Below are 25,232 nucleotides of genomic sequence, written 5' to 3'. Positions count from 1 at the left end.
TACATTTTTCTTTATGTATTATCATTTTTATGTCCATGATTTGTGCTATTTTATAGAACTTTTTGAGTATTTGTGTGATATTTTCCTGCTGAAAAGTAATTATACAGACTAAGGTCATTATAGTGCAGATTTTGCGAGATTCTATTTGATATACACAAGGTTTTTATTAGTTATTCTCCACCTGGAACAGTTAATTTTGTTGTAGGGCAGTTTGTGATTGAAAGCTTTGTTAGTTGTATTTCATTTTGTTACGAATAGGCACTATGGATAGCAATACTAGATCGAACCGTTGTGCGAGATAAATGACTGAAGTTCGAAACGAGGATTCAGTCAGCACTGCGAGAAATTAATTTTGTTAAGAATTTATAACAATCTAGTAACGTTATTGAAACTTCCAAAAACATTACAGACATGCAGGTTCAGATTAATCCGTTATCGAATCAAAGTAGAGAACAAGCAATTGAGAGTGGAAGTTTAGGTTTTGAGGAAGAATAAGTGGGGGATGAGATACCCCAACACAGTGGCAACAACGGTAGAATCCGGTATCTTCTTTTGTGTGAACTGTACCCGCATCGCCTTCTGTTGACATTAATATCGAGTATGGTAAAGTCGATATTATAGAATTGTTGTTAACAATGAGGAAGAAAAATATTGGATTGCAGGAAGAGATGAAATCACATAGTGAGGAGGAAAGAACTAGGACACAGGAAGAGGTACAAAGGTTACCGAAAGAGACGTAAAAAAGATAAAAAAAGTCAAGGGAAGAAAACAATAGGAATCAGAAAGCATATTACAGCTCATTGAAGGAGACGATTCGGTCACAGAAAGGAAGGCTCTGAGCACTATGGGACAAAACATCTGAGGTCATCAGTCCCCTAGAACTTAGAACTACTTAAAACTAACTAACCTAAGGACATCACACACATCCATGCCCAAGGCACGATTCGAACCTGCGACCGTAGCGGTCGCGCGGTTCCTGACTGAAGCGCCTAGAACCGCTCGGCGAAAGAAAGGGAGGAAACCTGGGAAACATAATTGCACAGTTACAAGATTTGCCAGTTCAGATTAGGAAAGAGATATGACGACTTTCAGCCAATAATGAATAATACTGATACAAGGCAAGGCGATATTGAGACAGAACAGCATCGACAAAAGGAATATGCACAGGAAGGGATAAAAGTTTAGGTGTGGGGATTTCAAATATTAAACAGAATAAACGTCAGGCGAAGAAGAAGTATTAGCCAAAATAAATAGTGTAGTGGCGAATGCTGTGATCACTCAAGTAAATGAACAAAATGAGCTGCTACTCGACACCATCATTCGCGAGATCGGTGACCAAGCCGAAGCATTGAAGGTACAATCTAATACAGAGCAAGAAGAAATAGGCTCTATTTCTGAGGAAGTTGACGAACTTTCTGTAAAAGCGACCAATTTGTCAACCAACACAGACGGGAATTCAGATGACACTTTATCGGCTCATTTTTCGAAAACAGAATAATACCGAGCTCAGAGACGATTTACAGATGGTCAAATAGAAATCAGGCAACAACAGAAACGAGAAGTAAATATAATGTTTGATCAGCTCTCACGAACTGAAAGAAAACATACTCAGTGTGGCGAGGTTTATGATTTTGGTCATTTCCATTCAGACATTTTTGAAGAATATGGAAACCTATGGCGTTTATCCCCCCATGAACCATGGACCTTGCCGTTGGTGGGGAGGCTTGTGTGCCTCAACGATACAGATGGCCGTACCGTAGGTGCAACCACAACGGAGGGGTATCTGTTGAGAGGCCAGACAAACATGTGGCTCCTGAAGAGGGGCAGCAGCCTTTTCAGTAGTTGCAGGGGCAACAGTCTGGATGATTGACTGATCTGGCCTTGTAACACTAACCAAAACGGCCTTGCTGTGCTGGTACTACGAACGGCTGAAAGCAAGAGGAAACTACAGCCGTAATTTTTCCCGAGGGCATGCAACTTTACTGTATGGTTAAATGATGATGGCGTCCTCTTGGGTAAAATATTCCGGAGGTAAAATAGTCCCCCATTCGGATCTCCAGGCGGGGACAACTCAGGAGGACGTCGCTATCAGGAGAAAGAAAACTGGCGTTCTACGGATCGGAGCGTGGAATGTCAGATCCTTTAATCGGGCAGGTAGGTTAGAAAATTTAAAAAGGGAAATGGATAGGTTAAAGTTATATATAGTGGGAATTAGTGAAGTTCGGTGGCAGGAGGAACAAGACTTTTGGTCAGGTGAATACAGGGTTATAAATACAAAATCAAATAGGGTAACGCAGGAGTAGGTTCAATAATGAATAAAAAAAATAGGAGTGCGGATAAGCTACTACCAACAACATGGCTTTTATGTGATCATTCTCTGGAACAAAATTAATTTCTCAGCCAAGATAGTGGACAAGAAATGTGGCGCAACAGAGAATATTTGAGCCCACTAAATTATGACAGTTTCAGTTGTAAGCGTTTCCTGGCAATTTAACGTGTTTCTAAATTTTCGCAAAAAAAAGAACTTTAAATATTTGATGGATATTTTTCGTTTTGTGTGTTTGTACATGGTTACATTCTTGTATGGATTATCATTTGCTTAAGGAATATGCATTTAAGTGACTTTTATTGTTGAATCTTTAACCACATTTAGAGCATTGTAATGAAAGGAATACACTCGTATGGTATTTTGTAGTGAGTATTTTGCTATATATCTAAATGTCTTTTTTGTATTTCTAAGGAATTTATGCGTACAAAGAAGGTAACAATGTAAAATGTACAGAAAGAAATAATTGTACACATCTGATGGAAGTAACTGATAAAAAGTTTTAGGATTTGCATGAGTGATGAAGATACAAAAGGACAATAAACACTATTTGTTTACGTACGCTGTAATCAAAACATGTGGTGCACATTGAAAATTCGTTTTGAGAAAACGAAAGTGGTTTATAATGCAGTATAACGTCTGTAACTGTGAAAATGCAATTATGCTTGCAACTGTATTCTATTGCAAGAAAACTGCAGAAACAAATGCGCCAGGGAGACATTTCATGGCAACTCACAGGAAACTGATGTATAATTCGTTTTGACGAAAGCATGAAAAACGTGTGTGATGATGAATTGTTAAAAATTCGAAACGGGTAATAATACTTTTTAAAAAAATATTGTGGCTTGGTGCGGTACACCATCAACAGTATTTTCATATAATAGCCACAGTCTCCACCCACATCTTTATTTGACAAAATTGCGTTATACATGATCTGTTAATCATTTTTTGCAATATACTAATTACTTTAAATTTTTGCTTTTAAATTTATTTTTCTGCCATTGCATAGTTCACCATTTAATATTATATGACACTAAATGGATACATTTGTTGGTGATAACATTCTTGTCAGGTTATAAACTTTTCCTGTTAGGAACCAATACAGTACTTAATGAGAACAAAATTCAGGGACATAATGAATCTAGATAAGTTGTGTTTCGTGAGGAAATGAAGCTCCAGAGCTGGAAAAAGAACAGATAGGATGAAGATTGGTGATTTTAATTTTTGTAAGTAATGGTATAACATATATTTAGGTTTTAATGTTGTTTATATAATGCTGGTGGTTTTGAAGAGGTAAGATGAAATGTATAGAGGTTGACAAGTAATGTTGACAGAGAAGAAATGTGATAATGAAGTAAAGATATTGTGTTGTAGTAGTCGAAGTGTGTATGAATATTAAGATATAAAAGTAATATGATAAATTTATGATGAGGAGAAATGTGAAAAGAATTTATGAAAGTAAAGGTTTATGAAACAGTGAATAAAACAGTACTAATGAGAAGAAATTAGATAAGCATATAGGAAGAAAATGAGGAGTTATAACAGTTCAGTGCACACAGAGGAAATGATAGTTATTTAACTTGCGTTTGTTCTTTTCTGTTGACATTAGCAAAATAATATTTCAATCATTTCTTCTCGTTTCATTCAAGCAAATAAACTGAAGGAGAAGCAACAAAACAGGTCATATGTAACATTAATAAATCAGTAAGTTCAGTGTACTTTGAAATAATATTGAAATATCTGTATCTTTCCCATTTTCTTTTTTAGTATAAGATGATATTTCAAGGGTTGTTCATATGACTGACTGCTCACTAATATCTTTCTAAGAGGCTATTTTTTTTTTTGTAGCTGATTTTCTGAATGCATTCAATAACCTTTTCTTTAGTTGGTCCAAGCATGTGAAATGCCTTAGGTGTGTGTACACAAATAATTTTTCTTTCTTATTCTTTCTTGTGTTAAATACTAAAATGTAATATTTTACACTGTTATTATATCCTCTTTTGTCATTGGTTTTGTACCATTTAAAGATTTTTACTTTTACAACTGCTAAGAATATCACTTTTGCGCATTTTCATTATCATTACACTGCATATGCAGCTTTACTTTAGCACCTTATGGATGATTATTATGTTAAACTTTTGAATTTGCACTATAATTTTCTGAGAAAACTGGTTATATATGCTTAGATATTCTATATATCATCACTCATGTCACATCTCATGTTCCAACCATTTTCTTTCGAATTAGTTGTCTTATTCAATTACAGATTGTAATGCAAGTTCTGTTATGTTCCATGTTAGCTTTGTTGTGACCAAACGAAAGTGTTTTATAATGCAAACCGACAATCCAATGGTGAAAATATGAACATATTTGCAAATATATTTCATTCGAAGGAAACTGCAAAAACAATGCTCCAGATGGATACTTAGCAGAAATTACACTCTAACACAAATCTGTAGCGAAGCAATTTCCTTACACATGTGTGTCTGTGATTTATTGTTTATGCTATGAGTCTCACCAGTAAACCAATGTATCATTTGTTTCGACAAAACCATAAAAGCCATTTTATGATGATGTGTATAAATTCGAAATGGGTAATGGTACTTTTTGAATAAAGTAACCGAAAACCAATTTGTGGCTGGTTGCTGCAGATTACATTAGATTAATACTTGTTCCACAGATCATGAATATGAAATTCTTTTAATTTATTTTTGAATGTTGGTTGGCTATGCGTCAGATTTTTTGATGCTATTTGGTAAATGACCAACAATTTTTGTGGCAGCATAATTCACCCCTTTTTGTGCCAAAGTTAGATATAACCCAAAGTAATGAAGATCAGCCTTTCTCCTAGTGTTGTAGCTATGCATATTGCTATTGCTTTTGAATTGAGGTGGGTTATCAATAACAAATTTCACATGAAGCTACTGTGAATATAACTAGTTATTTAAATAAATGTCTGCAAGACGATCTTGGCTGGGCTCCAGCTATTGTTCTGCTTAGACATTTTTGTGCAATTAATACTTTTCTCTTAACAATGAATCACCCCAAAATATGATCCCATATGAAAGCAGTGAATGGACACAGGCATAGTAAGCTAATTTATTGTTCTTGGATCTTAATTGTGCCAAAGCGCAGAGCCACGCCCATTCACACAGCATTCTTCTATCGTACGTCACGGTATTTCGCTCTTTGGAATTCAAACGTGTATATTTTGTAATAGAAGCCATGAAACCTGCATTCAAGACAGTGGAATTTAAAATGTCCTGTGATGCCTCCCAGTCGGCCGGTTTGACATCTTAACCCCTTTACAGAAATCCTCACGATTCATGCTGGGTGGGATTGTTTGTAACGGGAGAATAAGAACTCTTCAGAAAATTTATACTCATTATTGCCTATTAGCTAATAACCTTCTCTTTTGTGTGACATAAAATTAAATATACGAATCATAAAACCAGTAAAGACAAGAGACAAGCAAGACAGTACACATTTCTTCAATCCTTAGGTCCCAGTATTTTCTTCGATCTAAGCTTTCTACAGCTTTACATGGCGTGCTTACTCTCTGCGAAAGGATCTGTTACCTCATCGCCGGCCGCGTTGGTCTAGCGGTTCAGGCGCTCAGTCCGGAACCGCGCGACTGGTACGGTCGCAGGTTCGAATCCTGCCTCGGGCATGGATGTGTGTGATGTCCTTAGGTTAGTTAGGTTTAAGTAGTTCTAAGTTCTAGGGGACTAATGACCACAGCAGTTGAGTCCCATAGTGCTCAGAGCCATTTGAAGCCATATTACCTCATCAAAGTTCTTCAAAAAGTTTGCTGCGTGAAAGATCAAAATGTCGTTGTCTAATACTGAAAAAGCTGTTAATACGAATAATACCCAAGACAGGTGTGATTTCTCGTTTTGATTACGTCAATTTCGTTACTGTCTGCTACACAGGTCTTTCTAATATTGTAGCAACTGTAAGGGAGCATGTTTTGGTACAAACGGGCGTTTTTATCTTCCTCATTTACATAAATAACACGACAATATAATTTGCGATGTACCAATATCAAATGTCTGTTAGGCGTACTGCAAACAAAAACGTTTTGTTAGGAAACAGTTTCACATTTCCTTCATACGCTCCAGTTTCTCAAGCATGAGGTCGAAAAGTAGTAATTCGAAATTTTTATATAAATTTAGAATCGTCATATTGTTCCACGTAGTTTGTGTAATGCCCCCGTTTTTTCTCTTTCCTCCGCGCAATCTGTGACATGGCGCCTCAAACTCCGCCACTCCGCGCGGCTAGGGGTACTAAATCTGGGGATCTGGCAGGCCAGTTGATAAGGCCCCCGCGGCGTATCCATCGATGTGGGAATTGCTGGTTAAGATAAGCAGGTGTTCCGTCATGTTGGACGTACATGTGGCGTCTTGTTTCCAGAGGGACATCTTCAAGAAGCTGCAGTAGGTCTTCTCGCGGGAAGTAACCGTACATCTGACCATTTACATTTCCCGAGAGAATAAACGGCCTCAGTAACATGTCACTCACATCACCACACCAGACATTGACACTGAATCTGCGTTTAAATTAAGATACTACCATGGCATGGGGATTTTCGTCTGCCCAGACATGCATGTTATGCACGTTGTTGATGCTATCTCTTGTAAGCGTTGCCTCATCGCTGAACATTATGAAGCGACAGAGCTGCCTATTTCCATTTAATCAGTGACAAAAGTGCAAACGGTTGGCACAATCATGTGGCTCTAAATGGTGAACTTTCTGCACATGAAAAGGATACAGTCCATTCTCATGAAGAATCCTACATACCTTAGATTGTGAAACGTTCAATCGGGTAGGTAGGCGCCTTGTACTTGAATGAGGACGGCGCTCTACTGAATTAAGAATGTTTTCCTCTTCTTGAACGTCACGACGTCTTTCGGAGCAAATACATGGAAGAGTACCAGTTTCTAGCAACATTCGATATATGCCACTAAATGTTTTGGCACTCGGATTAGGAGACCGATGGCGATATTCGGCAGCAGTAGCTTTCGCATTACTAACACAGAAGCCCAGAATGTACACCATCTCGCCATACCACTGGGATGAAAACTTGTACGGCATCGCAAAGTGAACTGTACACAGGAGACAATAACAGTAAACGGTGACTGCAGTATCAACAACGTGGTTGTTATGCAAACGTACCACTCGCTGCACTTGTCTACCTAAGACTGATTGTGTGTCCTGTGACCATAAGTGTAGCGCTCCATACACCGTGGCATGTTTCGGAACTCTGCTCGTACCTCCTTAATTATAGGTTTGATCACATTACTGTATTTACGTTTTTTGTTCCAAATAACGTAAGGAATAACCTCCAGCAACCAGGGGAAAACCTCATAACTCACACTGTATTGTTTTCACAATTTTAGGTAAACATTTAAAACTGTTTTTCCGGAATTGTAGTAGAACAGAATTTTACTTTCGCTCTGTGAAAGAGTCTTACAACTTTTTGAGCTTTCATCACGTCCAGTCTTCGCTTTGGCTGTTTGAAGCAATCATAGAGGGCACAAAGAAAGAGTCAGATTGCACTTGGGGGGGGGGGGGGAGGGGGGGATGAATGGAGTAACAGTAAGAAGGTATCCGATGCGAAGAAATAGCACGCCAGTTGCGTTAAAAAACAATTTTCACGCAACTAGTGAGCTATTACTTCTCACCGGCATTCTTCAGAAACAGTCGTTAAAAAGTGATGAACAAAAATCTGTATGACCGGACTGGTCTTTAGCGTGGCCGGAGACGTGTGAGGGGAAGAGCTCATGTAATCGGCGCTCTGCGCTACCAACAGAAGCTGCAACGTTTAGCTTCACCACGCTATTTTGACATTACGACTGCTAGTTCGCTGGCGTTTGTAGAGATGAGGAAAACAGGGAAGTCGACGTGAAGTGTTGCAGACAAATCCGATATGTGATGAAACTGAACGACACACCAGTCGGACATCTTTTATTGTGCAACTTACATTCAATTACCATTGTTAGCCAAGTGATTATCGCAAAGCATGGACGGGCATCGTTTTCCTTTCAATTCTTGCTCTTAGGTGGATAAGTAGGCTGCTAGCTTGGTGTGCAGAATATCTATAAGTAAAATGGTTCAAATGGCTCTGAGCACTATCAGTCCTCTAGAACTTAGAACTACTTAAACCTAACTAACCTACGGACATCACACACATCCATGCCCGAGGCAGGATTCGAACCTGTGACCGTAGCAGTCTCGCGGTTCCGACCTGAAGCGCCTAGAACCACTCGGCCACCGCGGCCGGCATCTATAAGTAAACGACTACTTAAATATACAGCTCTAAAGCTGGCAGTATATTTACAATGTGGAACCGATATTTTTCTCGGCCGTTATGTCGATATTCTTGCTCTTAGGTGGATAAGTAGGCTGCTAGCTTGGTGTGCAGAATATCTATAAGTAAAATGGTTCAAATGGCTCTGAGCACTATCAGTCCTCTAGAACTTAGAACTACTTAAACCTAACTAACCTACGGACATCACACACATCCATGCCCGAGGCAGGATTCGAACCTGTGACCGTAGCAGTCTCGCGGTTCCGACCTGAAGCGCCTAGAACCGCTCGGCCACCGCGGCCGGCATCTATAAGTAAACGACTACTTAAATATACAGCTCTAAAGTTGGCAGTATGTTTACAATGTGGAACCGATATTTTTCTCGGCCGTTATGTCGATATTTTTTCTGTAGATATGTCAATAACTTTTTTCGATATACTGAGTGCATATAATGATATATTTTTTAAATATCGATGTATGGAATGGCTGATACTTTTAAAAATATCAGCGATATCGTCCACATATACAATATTGTACATACATTTTAAGTTCAGTACAGGCAGAAGATTATGTGTTACTATGACATCGAACGATATGCAATTACTCTGTAACATGACGCCGGAGTCCACTGATCCCATATAACGAATTTTCAGACAATATCCCTGTCTATGTGGTTTCGTTTTACCTTGTAGAAGCATTGTACACATGACGCAGGCCCGTATCTAGGGCGAGGAGGAAGGGGGGGGGGGGGGGCAAGCCGGGGTATCTGTCTTGGTTGGCAATTACAGGGGGCGCCAGATTCATATTCTTGAACAAAAAAAAAAAAAAAGACGTGTTTGACAAAGCGCCTAGCATCCAGCGCGGGTTGGTCTATCGATTATTCGTATGATTTTGAAAAGCATCACAGTTGGTTTCTGAACATTTTTGAACATATTCTAAGTTGATTTCTGAACGAATCATAAATTGATTTTTGAATGGGGTCGTAGTGTACGTGATGTTTCTACCCGAACTTTCAAGCAGGCAAAAGGGTATGGGACTATACGAGCTGAGCCGAAGAAACCCGAACGGGTGAATACAAAATGCTGTTTGTTTATGTGGTTGATTGTGTGCGCGAATTATCAGCGTTGTTGTAATTATTAGCGAAATCTGAAATTCAGACTACCAGAGTGGAAATAAACGACTAACAGAAATAACAGGTAAGAAAGATTACATATTATCTTCTCGATGTATCAGATAAAGCAAACTTTTGACATAATTTTTTTTGCCGGGTCTCCATTTAGCAGCCGCTTTAAGTTCTATCCTTGGAATAGCGCGGCAAACACGTCGTACGAAAGTGGAATAACGCCTAACAGAGGAATAAAAGCGGGCTAACGGAGCCGGTGATTCCGGCAGGATTAGCGAAGTTAACCGGAGAATAAATTTTGACAATGACAGTAATTGTTACGGAATTAGTAATGACAAGATTGTTACAACGAGGAGGATAAGAAACGAGAACATCACACAAATTGTATGGAAGAATATGACGATTCCAAGTTCATATGAAAATTTTCTGCCAAAACAGTCTCGCTTATTTTGTGTACAATGATACAATATTAGAAATTCCTATTTCGTTTTATGTAGCCGACAGTGACAAAATACATGTAATCGAATCCAGAAACTACACCAGTCTTGGAGACTAGTCGTATTAACAGCTTGTTCAGTGTTAGGCAGCTACATTTTGATTTTTCGTGTTGCAGAACGTTAGGAGGACTTTGAGGAGATAATAGATCCCTTCGCTGAGAGGAAAGCACGGCTTGTAAAGCTGTAGCAAGATTAAGAATTGAAGAAATGGGTACTGTCTTTCTTGTTCTTGGCTTAAGCCGTTTTATGTTTCCTATATTTAATACCATACAAAAGAGAAAGTTATCAGCTAATTGGCAGTAAAGAGTGCAAATTTTCTGAAGAGTTCTTATTCTCCCGGTCACAAATAATCCCTGTCAGTATTAATTGTAACTTTTTTTAAGGGAGGTAAAATGTCAAACCGGACGAATGGGAGCAGTACAGGCACCACAGAACGCTTTAATTTACACTGTCCTGAATATAGGTTTGAATGCTTCCATTTCAAAATATACACGACTGAATTACAAAAAGCGAAATACAGTGACGTGCGGTAGAAGAATGTCGTGGGAAGAGGCGTGGTAGTGCACTTTAGTGCACTTCAGACCGAACAACATGTCTTACATTTCCTATAACACATATTTTCATGTATCAAACTCTTTAGAAAGATGTGCGCTAAAAAAATGAACATATTTTTTAATTTTTATTTTTTTATTTTTGACGTTCTGTTTCAAACGCTCGAGAGGGGAGGGGTGCCACTATGATGTTTTTGCCCCGGTTCGGAAATATCGTAGATCCGGAGTCGGTGTAACCATCAGAAAATGTACCATTTGCTTTGGGGGAGCTGTTTTTATGGAGAAGCATTGGGAGCTCTGGTACAAAGTGGAAGTTGCAAGATGCAGAGAGGCGGAGTTTGCACCTGTGCAGAGCTAGTGCGTGTCCTGGCAGCAGTTGCAGCGCCGCCGCTGCATCGGGCTGCCCGCTGCAGCACACACACACACACAAACACTTGGCAGCAGCCGCTAGCCGCTCACGTGACGCCCAGTCACACTTTTGAGCTCTGAAGAGGCGGAAATCCCCCAACGGCTCATCACTGTAGCTGCTCGTGCTGCACGAGAGCTCTGGTTTCATCAGCTACCAGCACACGCAGTGACGGTAGCGTAGTTCAGAAACGCGGATTGCTAAAAAGTTACACTCGCTGGCGGAGCTGCTCCGAGCTCATCCTGCGGCCCGGCGCATAGCCGATAAAGCAGCACCCCTGCACCCCCCCCCCCCTCCCCACATCCGAAGAAAACTGCTTTCTTCTACATAGATGTAGAAAATTTTGTATTTTGTGAAGCAGGGTTAAAAGAACGATGCATTATTGAAAAATGTTACTTACACGAGCCGCAGGTGAGAATTATTGAACAGTATCAAGTAATATGGTCACAACTTCTGAACGCTTTGCGTTAGGACGTTCGAACTCCACTGTTGGCCGCAGAGCATGATGGAAATTAGTACGTGCATTCGCACGCGTTTAGCGACGAAGCCCACTTTCATTTGGATGGGTTCGTCAATAAGCAAAACTGGCGCATTAGGGGGACCGAGACTCTGCATTTCGCGATCGAGAAGTCTCTTCATCCCCAACAGGCACCGAGCGAGGTGGCGCAGTGGTTAGACACTGGACTCGCATTCGGGAGGACGATGGTTCAATCCCACGTCCGGCCATCCTGATTTAGGTTTTCCGTGATTTCCCTAAATCACTCCAGGCAAATGCAGGGATGGTTCCTCTCACAGGGCACGGCCGACTTCCTTCCCCATCCTTCCCTAATCCGATGAGACCGATGACCACGCTGTCTGGTCTCCTTCCCCAAACCAACCAACCAACCAACCCCAACAGGCGACTGTGTGGTGTGCAATGTCCAGTACGGAATAATCGGTGCGATATCCCTTGATGGCACGGTAACTACCGAACGGTACGTGAAGGTTTTGGAAAGTGATTTCATCCCTATTAACCAACACGACCCTGATTTCGACAAGATGTGGTTCGTGCAAGACGGAGCTCGACCCCATCGAAGCGGGAGAGTGTTTGACGTCCAGAAGGAGCACTTTGGGGATCGCATTCTGGCTCTGGCGTACCCAGAGGCCACTGATATTGGGCCTCGAATGACCGCCATATTCTCCGGATCTGAACACATGCGACTTATTTTTTGAGGGGCATTAACCCCAAAACCATTGCTGAGCTGCAAACATCCATTCAGGAGATCATCGACAGCACCGATATTCCGACACTTCAGTGGGTCGCGCTGAATTTCGCTATCCCTCCGCCCCACATCATCACCGACAGTGATAGGCGTATCGAACATGTCATAATCTAAATCCGAATACCTGTAGTGACGTTTGCATGCTGAATCAAGTGTGTGTACGTTGTAGTTTCTAATTAATTTCCTGTTTTTATATAGTTCAATAACTGTCTCCCTGTACGTTGCAAATTTTGCAAACACACTAAAAAATTGAAAGTTTTATCGTTTGTGCCAGTTCTACATTGATTTTATCATGATGTATAAAAAGGAGCAGATTTCACTTGGTTCTATTAAATTATTAACAATGTATGAACCATGAATAGGAATTAAAAGAGATAGGACCATAATTAACTGTTGAGAGTTGTGCTCTTATTATAATTTTACTTACAAATTACTTGCTTTGAGAGCAGCACACTCATTGAAAATATTATGTCTTATTCTGTCGACAAGATAGTTGAATTTGACAGTGTGCTTCACCTATACTCGAGTTTCAGCAGTTTTTCGTCTTCAATGTGCAAAAACTGCGTTGAAATTGTCGTAATTATTTTCAAAGTTATTTTGATGTTCCGATAAGCATCTTCTAACTCACACTTAAGAGAAAAAAAATCGAAATATTTAAACGGGAATCTGTGCATGTGGTTTCTACTGGAATTTGAGAGCAGCCATTTCATTAACTAACTCTGTTGTATTGGTGTTTTTATTACATTTGGCAACAAAGTCTGATGCATATTTTTCAGAATAAGATACAGAGCTCTATTTGAACGCTTGGCAGGAAATTAAAGGGGCATAAAATGGTGCATTATGTGTGATACTTGGTTCCCATTTTACTTACTACTCTGTCTAATATTTTGAAGCAATCTAGCTTAAACAGTTTCACTTCAGTCTTCAGTTGGCAGAAATTGGCAAAAATAGGAAGCTGCCGGTTAAACTGAGTATTACTTGCTTCAAGACGCGGGCCAACCTTTCAGATCCAAACAATACAATTGTGAAATAGCCGCGAAAGCTCCATTGTTGAACGTGAGCTAGCTGTGTAGGCAGCAGCTGTGTGCACCGAGCGCACATATACATGAAGTGAGGCATGTTCGGTAGTAGTATCTACTGCTTGGACGAAATGTCACCCGCGAAAGACGGGAACACGTGGGGTAGGAGAATTTGCATGCCTCTCCCGCTTAATTCTTTAACTGGGCAGTTTTGCGTCGCCTCGGTATGGCCCTGCTGAACTAGGCACCGCAGCTGGAATTTGAATGATTGGCGAGTGAAGGCGTGACTGCAGTACCGTGGCTGCGGCGACGCAAACTGCAGCAGTGTGCGCCCGCTTCTCCAGTGGCTCTCCTCAGTGTGGCCGAATGCAGCCCCTCCCAAAGGCGCGTCTGTGATCGCGCGCCTCGGCTGCTCAGCAGAAGCGCTGGGGAGGGCTGCATTCGGCCACACTGGAGCAGTTTCACTGGACAGGCGGACGGACACTGCCGCACGGTTTGGGCCACCACAGCCGCCATGCCGTAGTTTTCGAAAAGTTTCTCACGGAGGAACGTATAAATGGGAGTATGACGGAGCGGTACGAAAGCGAGTAGTGCACCTCCGTGACTGCTGTAAGGCGATGTAGTGTCCCTATCAGCAGCGAGAAAGAAAAAGTGCTACTCATACGACTCTCATCATTTTTTGGCTCTAATTACATTGAATAGTATGTCCTGCAAGCGTGCAGACACTTCCTACCAATTTTCAATTAACCTAGACCCCAGGTTAGCGGTGATTTTTTCAGATCTTCCGGGTACCACAACCACGCAGTGCCTTGTCTCCTTGTGAGATACGAGTACATCAAATGTTTTTCCATATGTAAAACGTACATACACACATAAAAAATACTTTTGCATCGCCTCGGTTCCGAGAGTTCTGAAACCTGTACGGAAAATTGGAATAGATATCAACATAAACACCATTTCCGCGCTTTTTATTCCTCATGAAAACCACACATTGAATGTTGAACCACCATACGGTGATACCTTCAGAGGTGGTGGCGTAGATTGCTGCACACACCGCTACCACTAGTATCCACTAGCACGTCCTCTTGCATTGATGCATACCTGTATTCGTCGTGGCATACTGTCCACAAGTTCAAGGTTCAAATGGTTCAAATGGCTCTGAGCACTATGGGACTTAACATCTATGGTCACCAGTCCCCTAGAACTTAGAACTACTTAAACCTAACTAACCTAAGGACATCACACAACACCCAGTCATCACGAGGCAGAGAAAATCCCTGACCCCGCCGGGAATCGAACCCGGGATCCCGGGCGCGGGAAGCGAGAACGCTACCGCACGACCACGAGCTGCGGACTTCAACAAGGCACTGTAGGTCCAGATTGTCCCACTCCTCAACGGTGATTCGGCTTAGATCCCACAGAGTAGTGGTGGGTCACGTCGTTGATAAACAACCTTTTTTTAATCCATCCCACCAGGCATGTTCGATAGTCCGTGCGGCTCCCCCCGTCGGAGGTTCGAGTCCTCCCTCGGGCACGGGTATGTGTGTTACCCATAGCATAAGTTAGTTTAAGTTAGATTAACTAGTGTGTAGGCTTAAGGACCGATGAAATTAATAGTTTGGTCCCATTCCCATGTTCGATGAGGGTTCATGTCTGGAGAGCATGCTGGCTACTCTAGTCAAGCGATGTCATTATGCTGAAGGAAGTCATTCACAACATGTGCACGATGGGGGCGCGAATTGTCGTCCATGAAGACGAAGGCCTCGCTAATAAGCTGCCGATATGGTTCCACTATCGGCCGTAGGATGGTATTAACGTATAGTACAGCCGTTACGGCGCCTTCCATGACCGCCACCTGCGCACGTCGGCCCTACACAATGCCCAGCGAAAACAGCGGGGAACCTCCAGATTACTGCACTCGCTGGACAGTGTGTCTAAGGCGTTCAGCCTGACCGGGTTGCCTCAAAACACGTCTCTGACAATTGTCTCGTTGAAGGCATATCCGACACTGATCGGTGAAGAGAACGTGATGCTAATCCTGAGCGGTCCATTCGGCATGTTGTTGGGCCCATCTGTACCGCGCTACATGGTGCCGTGGTTGCAAAGATAGACCTCGCCATGGACGTCGGGAGTGAAGTTGCGCATCATGCAGTCTATTGTGTACAGTTTGAGTCGTAACACGACGTCCTGTGGCTGCCCGAAAAGCATTATTCAACACGGTGGCGTTGCTCTCAGGGTTCCTCCGAGCCATAGTCCGTAGGTAGCGGTCATCCACTGGAGTAGTAGCCCTTGGGCGGCCTGAGCGAGGCATGTCATCTACAGTTCCTGTGTCTCTGTATCTCCTCCATGTCCGTACAACATCGCTTCGGTTCCCTCCAAGACGCCGGGACACTTCCCTTGTTGAGAGCCCTTCCTGGGACAAAGTAACAATGTGGATGCGATCGAACCGCCATAATGACCGTCTAGGCACGAGACGTCAAACAGAACATAATGTGAACAGCTAGGTCAGTAGAGCACTCCCATTTCCGTACCCTCCGCGTACAAACATGCAAGTCTGTGCCGGATTAATTTGTATTAATATATTAAGTACTAGATCTACGTGATCAGATGTTTGGGCTGCTACGTCGACTTTTAGTTGGTGGACTGTCAAGCAATCAGTTTATTTAAGTTTTATTTCGTATTTAGCCGAAGAAGAATTAAAGAGAACGATTTGTTCTTTTTGTTGTCATTTAATAGACTACCACAATCCCTGTTCTGTATGAGTATCCTGTCTCCTCCGTTTCCCTACGACGTTACATCCCAGCCTGTCTGCGACTTGACAGACCACAACTGTAAATTTTCTTTACACTTCTGCTAAACTGCCTCACTGGTGTTTTAAATGCTGTTCTCATTTATTGTCCACAAATATGTGAATATAAAATGCTGATTATTCATTATACATATGATACGTACACTGCTTCTTTTCGTGGTGATAAAGAGAAAGGAAACACATAGAGGCTCAGATCGTCTGCACTTTAAATAGTAATGTCATTTCAGCATTTAAGTGACTACGGTACTGTCAACTGGATAAGGAAATTGTTGGCTCATTCCTCAAGGTACATTCCACCGCTTCTTATCTCTTATTTTGTATTTGGATTGTACACACATACGAATAGTGCATACTAAACGAAACCTACGTTGGGACGGTTACGCCAGGATATAATCCGGCTTTTCCTGAAAGACAAATTGGTAAATTAGCAACTAAACGTTGTGTCACTATACCAGTGGGTAAAAGAGATAATAGTTCGTACAACCGCCGAACCAAACATAAATGATATTGCAGTGGACAGTATCGTTTGACATGCTTATAAATCTTCACAATTAATTCGTCCTAAATAGTTTCCACAGTCTCCTGTTAATAATATTTTATGCACAAAACACGTATCTAATAAAAGGACAGATATTTTTATGCCATGTTTGCTTCTGTTAACTCGAAAAATAGTTACCACTACGTCTCAATACTGTGTCGCTAAATGTTTACTCAAGTTGGAAACACTATGAGACTTCACGTCAACCTCTATGAGCTACATCGCAGTCCTATTCAGTCTACTGCCGTCCATCATGGATGTAGCCGATTAAAATCTTGATGGTGTAGGAACTTTGACCACCGGAATTTATCGGGCAAGGGGACACATGGATTCGCCAGTCTCTCAGAGTAAATAGTGTCTTATGAAACGAAGATAAAGGAGCACTGTTTATAACCTGTGTGTCAAATGCGGATGATTGGCATAGCAGGGACATGCCAGTACCAGACTTCACCATCTCCCTTTGCTATCAAGAACATAAACACAACCTTATTTTCTCTATCCAGGGCAAGGTCGCTCTGAAATGGGTAATTTGGAATTAAGGGTGCTTGAGGTGCGTACGATTAGGATACAGCTTGGCGCCCGTGTCTTTCCGCATTCCTTCTCCGAAAAGGAGGAATGTCGCTGCTCCATTTCCTCTTCTTCCGAGCACGCAAAAAGCCGCAACTACTGCACACTGAAGCACAACACTGTACGGCGCTATCCCTTAGGTTCACGGACGCGCTAATATTGGATGGTGTGTACTCGCATCCGTCACGGGCACGTATGGTAGACAGGTTAAGGCGTAAAACTTAACATACGATGTGCCGAAATGTGCACTAAACGATATAATTTTGAGTTAGATCACAGCGGAACTCTTCGGGTACTCTCAGTCAACCGTACCACACGATACACGCTCTCAGTTCGCAGGGGTGAGTGATTTACGAGCAGGCTGCACACGAACGGCTCTCGAGGTGTACCACTTTCATAACCCTGAATGCCGGGACGGTGTGACACCCCACGGCGGACGCCGGCCGGGCAGCGCGCGTTTACCTGTGGTGACGGTCATGGCCGCGGTGAGCGCCGCCGCGCTGAGGCGCTGCGGGGTCCGGATGGCTCTCGCGGTGACTGCTGCGGCCGCCGCGACGCCTCGCGCTCCCCCGGCCTCGGGCTAAAAGCGTCGCGCGTCGGGCGGCGCGCGCCGCGGCCCGCGCATGCGCGCCGTCGCGACGCCGGGAGCCGGACGCCGGGCGTCGCCCGCGTGACTCACGGCGCGCCGCTCGTGCTTCGCGGTCGCTGCTCCACGCTCCGCGGTCCCTGGCGCCGGCCTGGGATCAAGGAAAGACTGCCCGCCACGACAGGACCGTCAGTGCCACCCGCTCGTGTGGACACCCCGAGCGTTGCTCGCCTCAGACTGTGTCCCTCCTGAAGTCGAAAGTAACTCAAATCGCTCCAGAGACAAAACGACGCTGTGTCTTGTAATATTTCTGACTTAGCCAGCCATCATATTAGGCTCCAAGAAGCTGTTCCCAGAGCAGTGGAGATGCAGGAAGTATATAAATGACTAAATGTGGTGTGAGGTACCTGTGACGGATGTTAGCCCTTCCCACTCTGGCCTACACAATCGTGCGGGTTCGATTATAAATATTTCGTGTTTCAGGTACATCGCCTTTCTGCGTCACTCCAGGCTGCAGCGATGGTGCGAGCTCCCAGCTTCCGTTTCGCAGCTGATTTATTTCACACTGTGACCACCAGAGTGCAACAGATCATTTAAAACTTCAACGACAAGACAAAGCCATGCGTTACCGAGATAAATGCATTCTGTTTTCCTACATTTCATTAGTTTAAGGAAATTCCTGCATCAGTTTAGACTCAGAATCTTTCACTTCAGGTGTGTAAGGTGTCTAGAAACTTTCATGAAATGGTACTTGCGTTTTATACATGTTTGAATTTTGTGTAGCACGATAATGCTGGTGACTTCTTGAATAAACTGTCACTATGCGAATTTTTTCAGTATTTTTACCTGATTCTACACGTAATATAGCACACTGGACTCGCATTCGGGAGGACGACGGTTCAATCCCGTCTCCAGCCATCCTGATTTAGGTTTTCCGTGATTTCCCTAAATCGTTTCAGGCAAAGGCCGGGATGGTTCCTTTGAAAGGGCACGGCCGATTTCCTTCCCAATCCTTCCCTAACCCGAGCTTGCGCTCCGTCTCTAATAACCTCGTTGTCGACGGGACGTTAAACACTAACCACCACCACCACCACACGTAATAATGTATGGCAATTCGTACATTTCAGACAACGTTTTAAGAAAATTTCTATCAGGGTGGAAAGGGCTAGATTCGGTACCATTCCCGTGAGAAAGACCGCCTGCATAATGCTACTGCTCTGTGATTGGCTGCTGTGTTCGGAACAAGGGCGCCAAAACGTTAAAGTATAGTTATTATTATTAGTTAAACTACTCATTGGAATGACTTCACTTTTTAATATAAATATCTCTCAACAGCTGACTATCAATCAGTCGTATTAGAATTATTAAAAACAATTTAAATCAAAAACAAAAGACTGACGAAACTGCAGACGAAGCACTTCGGAGCGATAGGGTCACGCCTTTTCTGGTAAGGCGCGCGAAGTGTTTCGGGCTGTTCGTCACTCTGCATTAGGCAGTCGATAAGAACAGACATGTTGTCTCTCGTAGGATGTGTTTCCAATTTTCATTTGAGTTCCTGTTCGTCACTCTAAGAACAGACCTGTTGTCTATCGCAGGATGTGTTTGTCAGTATTCAGTATTAAAAGATTTACTCCGGCAGTCATGAGGCACAGACACGTGCCACAAATAGTGTAAAGATACATTTTCGTAAACATTGTGTTTGATCATGTACTTTGCTGTATCAGAAGGTGGTGGATTAAGATCATGTAGTCTTCTCGTGTGGCTATATTAAAATACGCGAGTGGCATCCCAAAGAAATTATTTCAGAACAGAACCTCGCTAAATGGCAGTTTCAGTCTAAAGATACAGAACCTATGACCTGCGTGCTGTTTTCTGCGCTGGGGACATCAACTTGAAGACTGCAGGTTAGTGAACTATAACAGAACCTCCGTATTCCACACAGTGCAGTGGAAACAACTAGGCGCCTCTCGTGTACTGCATGCACAGAACACATGTGCTCAGTGGCACCTCATCTGCAGTAATGCAGAGGAGGTAAAGGATTACGATGGTTATCAACACCACCAATCAATTCGTTCTTCCTGTCTTGCCGTAATCTGATAGGATCAAAATAAAGATTCTACGTATACTGAGGTGCCAGAAGTCATAGGATACCTCCTAATATCATATCGAACCTCCTTTTGCTGAGTATACAGCAGTAACTCGACATGGCCTGCACTCATCAAGTCGTTGCAAGTTCCCTGGAGAAATATGAGCCATGCTGTCTCTACAACTGTCCACAATTGCGGAAGTGTTACGGTGCAGAATTTTTATGCACGACTAACCTATCGATTACGTCCATAAACATCTCCAGAGGACCCATTCCGTTTCATATAAGCACAGCCCATACCATTACAGAGCCACCTATAGCTTGCACAATGCCCTTGTTCACAACTTGGGTCCATGGCTTCGTGGGATCTACGTTACACTCGAACCCTACCGTAAGCGTCAAAGAAACTGGTATAGGCACGCGTATTCAAATACAGAGATATGTAAACAGGCAGAATATGGCGCTGCGGTCGGCAACGTCTATATAAGACAACACGTGTCTGGCGCGGTTGTTAGATCGGTTACTGCCGCTACAATGGCAGGTTAAAAGATTTAACTGAGGTTGAACGTGGTGTTATAGTCGACGCACGAGCGATGGGACACAGCATCTCCGAGGTAGCGATGAAGTGGTGATTTTCCCGTACCACCGTTTCACAAGGGCACCGCGAATATCAGGAATCCGGTAAAACATCAAATCTGGGATATCGCTGCGTCTAGGAACAGGTCCTGCGAGAACTCGACCAACGACGACTGAAGAGAATTGTTCAACGTGACAGAAGTGCAACCCTTACGCAAATTGCTACAAATTTCACTGCTGGGCCGTCAAGAAGTATCAACATCATCCATATGGGCTTTGGGAGACGAAGGCCCACTCCTGTACCCTCTACGACTGCATGACACAGAGCTTCACGCCTCGCCTGGGCCCTTCAATACCGACATCTGTTGATGACTGGAAACATGTCTCGTCTCAGATTGTATCGAGCAAGTGGACGTGTATTTTTTATGGAGAATCCATGGACTTTGTATGTCAGCAGGGGACTGTCCAAGCTGGTGATGGCTCTGTAATGGTGTGGGTAGTGTGTAATTTGAGTGACATGGGACCCCTGATACGTCTAGGCATGATTCAGACATGTGACATGTACATAAGTATCCTCTATGATCACCTACGTCCAATCATGTCCATTGTGCAATGCGACGGACTTGGGCAATTCCAGCTGGACAGTGCGACACCCAACACTTCCAGAACTGCTACAGAGTGTCTCCAGTAACGCTCTTCTGCTTTCAAACACTGCCGTTGGCCACCAGACTCCTCAGACATCAACGTTATTGAATATAATGGGTTTACTTGCAACGTGCTATTCAGGAGAGATGTCCACCCCCTCATACTTCTACGGTTTTATGGACAGCCCTGCAGGATTCATGATGTCAATTCCCTCCAGCACTACTCAGACATTAGTCGAGTCCATGCGACGTCGTTTTGCGGCACTTTTGCGTGCTCGCAGGGGCCCTACTCGATATTACGCATTCGTGCCAGTTTCTTTGGCTCTTCTTCTGACCAACTAAAGTCGGGACATCTGTCCTGGCCGCGGTTTTCGGGTCGTCTAGAGTCCAACCAGTATGGTCATGAGCTCAGAAGACGCACTGCAAGTTATGTGGTGCTATTAGCAAAGGCATTCGCGTCGATCGCCTGTTGCCATAGCCCATTAACGCAAAATTTTGCCACATTGTCCTAACGGGTACGCTCGTTCTACATCAAAGATTGATTCCTGCGGTTATTTCACCAGTGTAGCTTGTTTGCTAGCACGGACAACACTAAGCCATTGCTGTTGCTCTCGGTCGTTAAGTGAAAGCCGCCGGCCACTGCTTTGTCCGTAGTGAGCGCTAATGCCTGAAATGTGGTATTCTCGTCACACTCTTGACACTGTGGATCGCAGTATACTGAATTCCCTAAATTTCCAAAATGGGATGTCCCATGCGTCTAGCTCCAACTATTATTGCGCCCATAATGATGTCGAACACTTTTTCACACGAATCACTTGAGTACAAATGTCAGCTCCGTCTATACATGCCCTTTTACACCTTGTGTACACGATACTACCAACATCAGTATAAGTGCATATTGTTATCCGGGGACTTTTGTCACCTCAGTCTGTGTGGAAGAACTTGCTTTCTTTTAGGAGGAGTGTACCACAGGGTGCTGGAGGACCGAAGCATTCCCAGTGATCGGAAAAAATCTCTGGTCCTCCCCGCTTTCTAGAAGGATTGTCAAACAAGTGGACATAACTGTGGGCCTATACCTCTGACGTCGGTTTGTTGTAGAATTTTGTAGTCCGCATGTGTACTGTGTACGTGTGTCAGTTTAGTGCTTATATTGCAGCCTGCTATTTTAATTTTGTGAGTGATTATTAATGTCGCCTTCATCGCCTCTAAGAGTTACCAGAGTTAGTTTTTGTTTTCTTGCATAAATTTTTATGTGTGTCTTGGTTTTAGTAATGCAGGAGGGTCAATCAATAATTAAAGAGAAAAATTGGTCTCGGGAAGAAACTTCTGGTAGGGCAAGTTTGGTACTTCTACGGCTTTAAGTTGGCATCACTGGCATGAGCCCTAATCAGCTGATATATCAACATTGTTTTGCTTATAACATCAAAAGTACATTTCAAGACGGCGCGTCCCGTTTGAAACGTCCACATTAGTTGAACAACATTCTGTTATTCGGTTTTTACTTCTTGAAGGCGAGAAACCAGTGAATATATACTGCAGAATGTCTTAAGTTTATGGTGAAGTTTGTATGAGTTGTGCAAATTTTTTCAAGTGGGTAGAGCAATTCAAAAATGGTTGCGACTCAATGGCTGACGAACACCGTTCTGGCCGACCAGTTGCAGTTTCAACTCCCCCACTTGAAAGTAGAGTTGATGACATTATTCGTGCCGACCGCGGTGTGACTGTGGAAATGATGGTTGATAAGGTTCAGGTCAGTACTGGTACAGTTCATAACATTACCTGTAACAAGCGGAAGTACCGCAAAACATGTGCAAGGTGCGTCCCAAAGGAGATGACGCGGCTACTAAAAGGAAATAAGGTTGAGAGAGTGCACAGAGCTGAAGGAATGTTATGAAAGAGAAGGAATGTTATGAAATAGAAGGTGAGCACCTCATCAACAAAATTTTTACTTGCGATGAAACTATGGTTCATTATTATGAGCCATAATCAGAAAGACAAAGCATTGAATGGAAGCACACCAACCCACCTGTCAAGAAAAATTCATCAGCAGGAAAAGTCATGTTGACGATGTTTTGGAATGCTGAAGATCCAGTTTTTTGTGATTATCTCGAACAGCAGCTTACAATGAGTAGCCAGTAGTACTCGGATTTGCTTTTAAACTTGGTGAAACCAGCCATGAGACAGAGACGTCGGGGATCTCAGAGAGATGTGATTCTCCAGTAAGACAACGCTCGTCCTCATATTGCTCCACTCACCCGCGAAACCATCGACAAAATGGGCTGGGAAGTACTGCCTCATCCCCCTTACAGTCCTGATTTAGCGACTAGTGATTTCCATTTGATTGGTGCACTGAATGAGGCATTACGTGGAGAGAGGTTCCGGGACGACGAAGACATGTAAAAGTTTTTAGGAAGTTGGTTGAAACATCAAGATAAAGAGTTCTTTGCAGCCGGAATAAAAAAAAGCCTGAAGACCGTTGGAACAAGTGCATAAGTGTTCAAGGGCATTAAGGTGAAAAGTAGAAAAAGTATTTTTTTGTAAAAGTAAACGCTTTATTCTCCAGACCAATTTGTCTCTTTAATTACTGAATGATCCTCGTAGATTTACGCTTCCTGTAGGACCACAGTCAAGACGTTTGAACGTTTAGAGAACCAATTCGTAACCTCAGTTCGTTCTCTGCCTGTATGATTTGCAGAAGTGTTTGGTGAGTTAGTATTTACATGGCAGCTTGAGCTTCTCACCTCAGAGGCACCACAGTCCGGTAATTTTCTATTTTTCGAGAGTCTGTACTTTTTCAACAACCCTTGTTTGTATTTTCACGACCTTATTCAGTTTTTTACACAGTACCAGTCTCAGGACTAAAGACAACAACAACACGATCTGGATAGGGACTGCGCTTGTTGTGAGTGGACTCAAGGATAACTGGCTGGTGTCTGTAAACAGCTGGAAGCTGTGCTGATCACAGTCAACAGAATTCAGGCCGCTGGTCCGAGTTGAAGCGACATCGGGGAGCCAGTGGGGAGCTGTGTGACAGCTTTGATGCTCTTGGAATCCCCCTAGTAACGCCAATGCTACTACGTCTTCTGATATGTAGCATCCGACCGCTCTGTTGGGACCGAGTGATGGGTGGGTTTCTGTGTCTCTGGGAAGAAGGTGAAAGTGGGAGCAGGACACACGGCTGACTCCTTACGCCTTAGCAATAGAAACGAGTTGCTACCCAGTGGTGGAAACACTTCTGAGCCAGCGCTGGAAGTCTCTCATCTTGGACCAGCGCGCGATATTCCTGTCCAGTCTTGTCAAGTGCAGAGGGCTTGCTAGGCATTGGGAATTCCTACGTAAAGAGGTAATGGAAGGAAGATTGGGTTTAACGTCCCATCGACATGGGGGTCATTAGAGACAGAGCTCATCATAGGATTGTGTAGAGGATGGGGAAGAAAATCGACCATGCGCTTTCAGAGTAATCATCCTAGCACTAAAGCAGATGCACTGGATGCAATCAGCAACAAATAGTGGCAAAGTCGACGCGAATGATGCCTGCCAATTGAGTTCTGGGACCGTTCTCGGTTCCTTTTATATAAAGAAAATCTTTATTGATACAACAACATTATAACACGATTGAAAAACAAGTATTGTGATACAGATGATTCATAAACAACAAACATTGTATTATACCGGTTCCTTTTGCCGGACGTCTCTTTCGGTGAAGGTAAATGGCATCGCATATAAGGTGCAAGCTAAGCTGCTTGTTTGGTAGCCTCAGGGTCGATCGCGGTTCTCTTGTTTGGAGCAGAGTTTAAGGTCTAAACCAGACACTCGGACGACTCTGCAGTGAATTTCTCGACCTCAGCAGTCAGATAGAGAGTTTTAGAAAGCACTCCGTCTTCAAGCCACGAGTGGCCTACCGGGACCATCCGACCGCCATGTCATACTGA

The 25,232-nt window shown here is 43.2% G+C and overlaps 1 protein-coding gene across 1 annotated transcript in view; it reads right to left on the bottom strand.

Annotated features, from left to right (window-relative positions):
* Nucleotides 1–17,945, bottom strand: part of LOC126267904 (muscle M-line assembly protein unc-89-like) — a gene marked incomplete at its 3' end in the record, with an annotated part of 447,423 nt that extends 429,478 nt beyond the window's left edge. Inside the window, exon 1 of the mRNA XM_049973214.1 lies at nucleotides 17,871–17,945. Within this exon, the coding sequence (XP_049829171.1) occupies nucleotides 17,871–17,886 (16 nt within the window). The remainder of the gene's footprint in view (nucleotides 1–17,870) is intronic.
* Between the last annotated feature and the right edge of the window lie 7,287 nt (nucleotides 17,946–25,232).

The sequence above is a fragment of the Schistocerca gregaria genome, chromosome 4, assembly GCF_023897955.1.
Source record: "Schistocerca gregaria isolate iqSchGreg1 chromosome 4, iqSchGreg1.2, whole genome shotgun sequence".
NCBI classification, from domain to species: domain Eukaryota; kingdom Metazoa; phylum Arthropoda; class Insecta; order Orthoptera; family Acrididae; genus Schistocerca; species Schistocerca gregaria.
The sequence above is the reverse complement of the archived record's forward strand: the minus strand, read 5'-3'. Positions and strand labels throughout refer to the sequence as shown.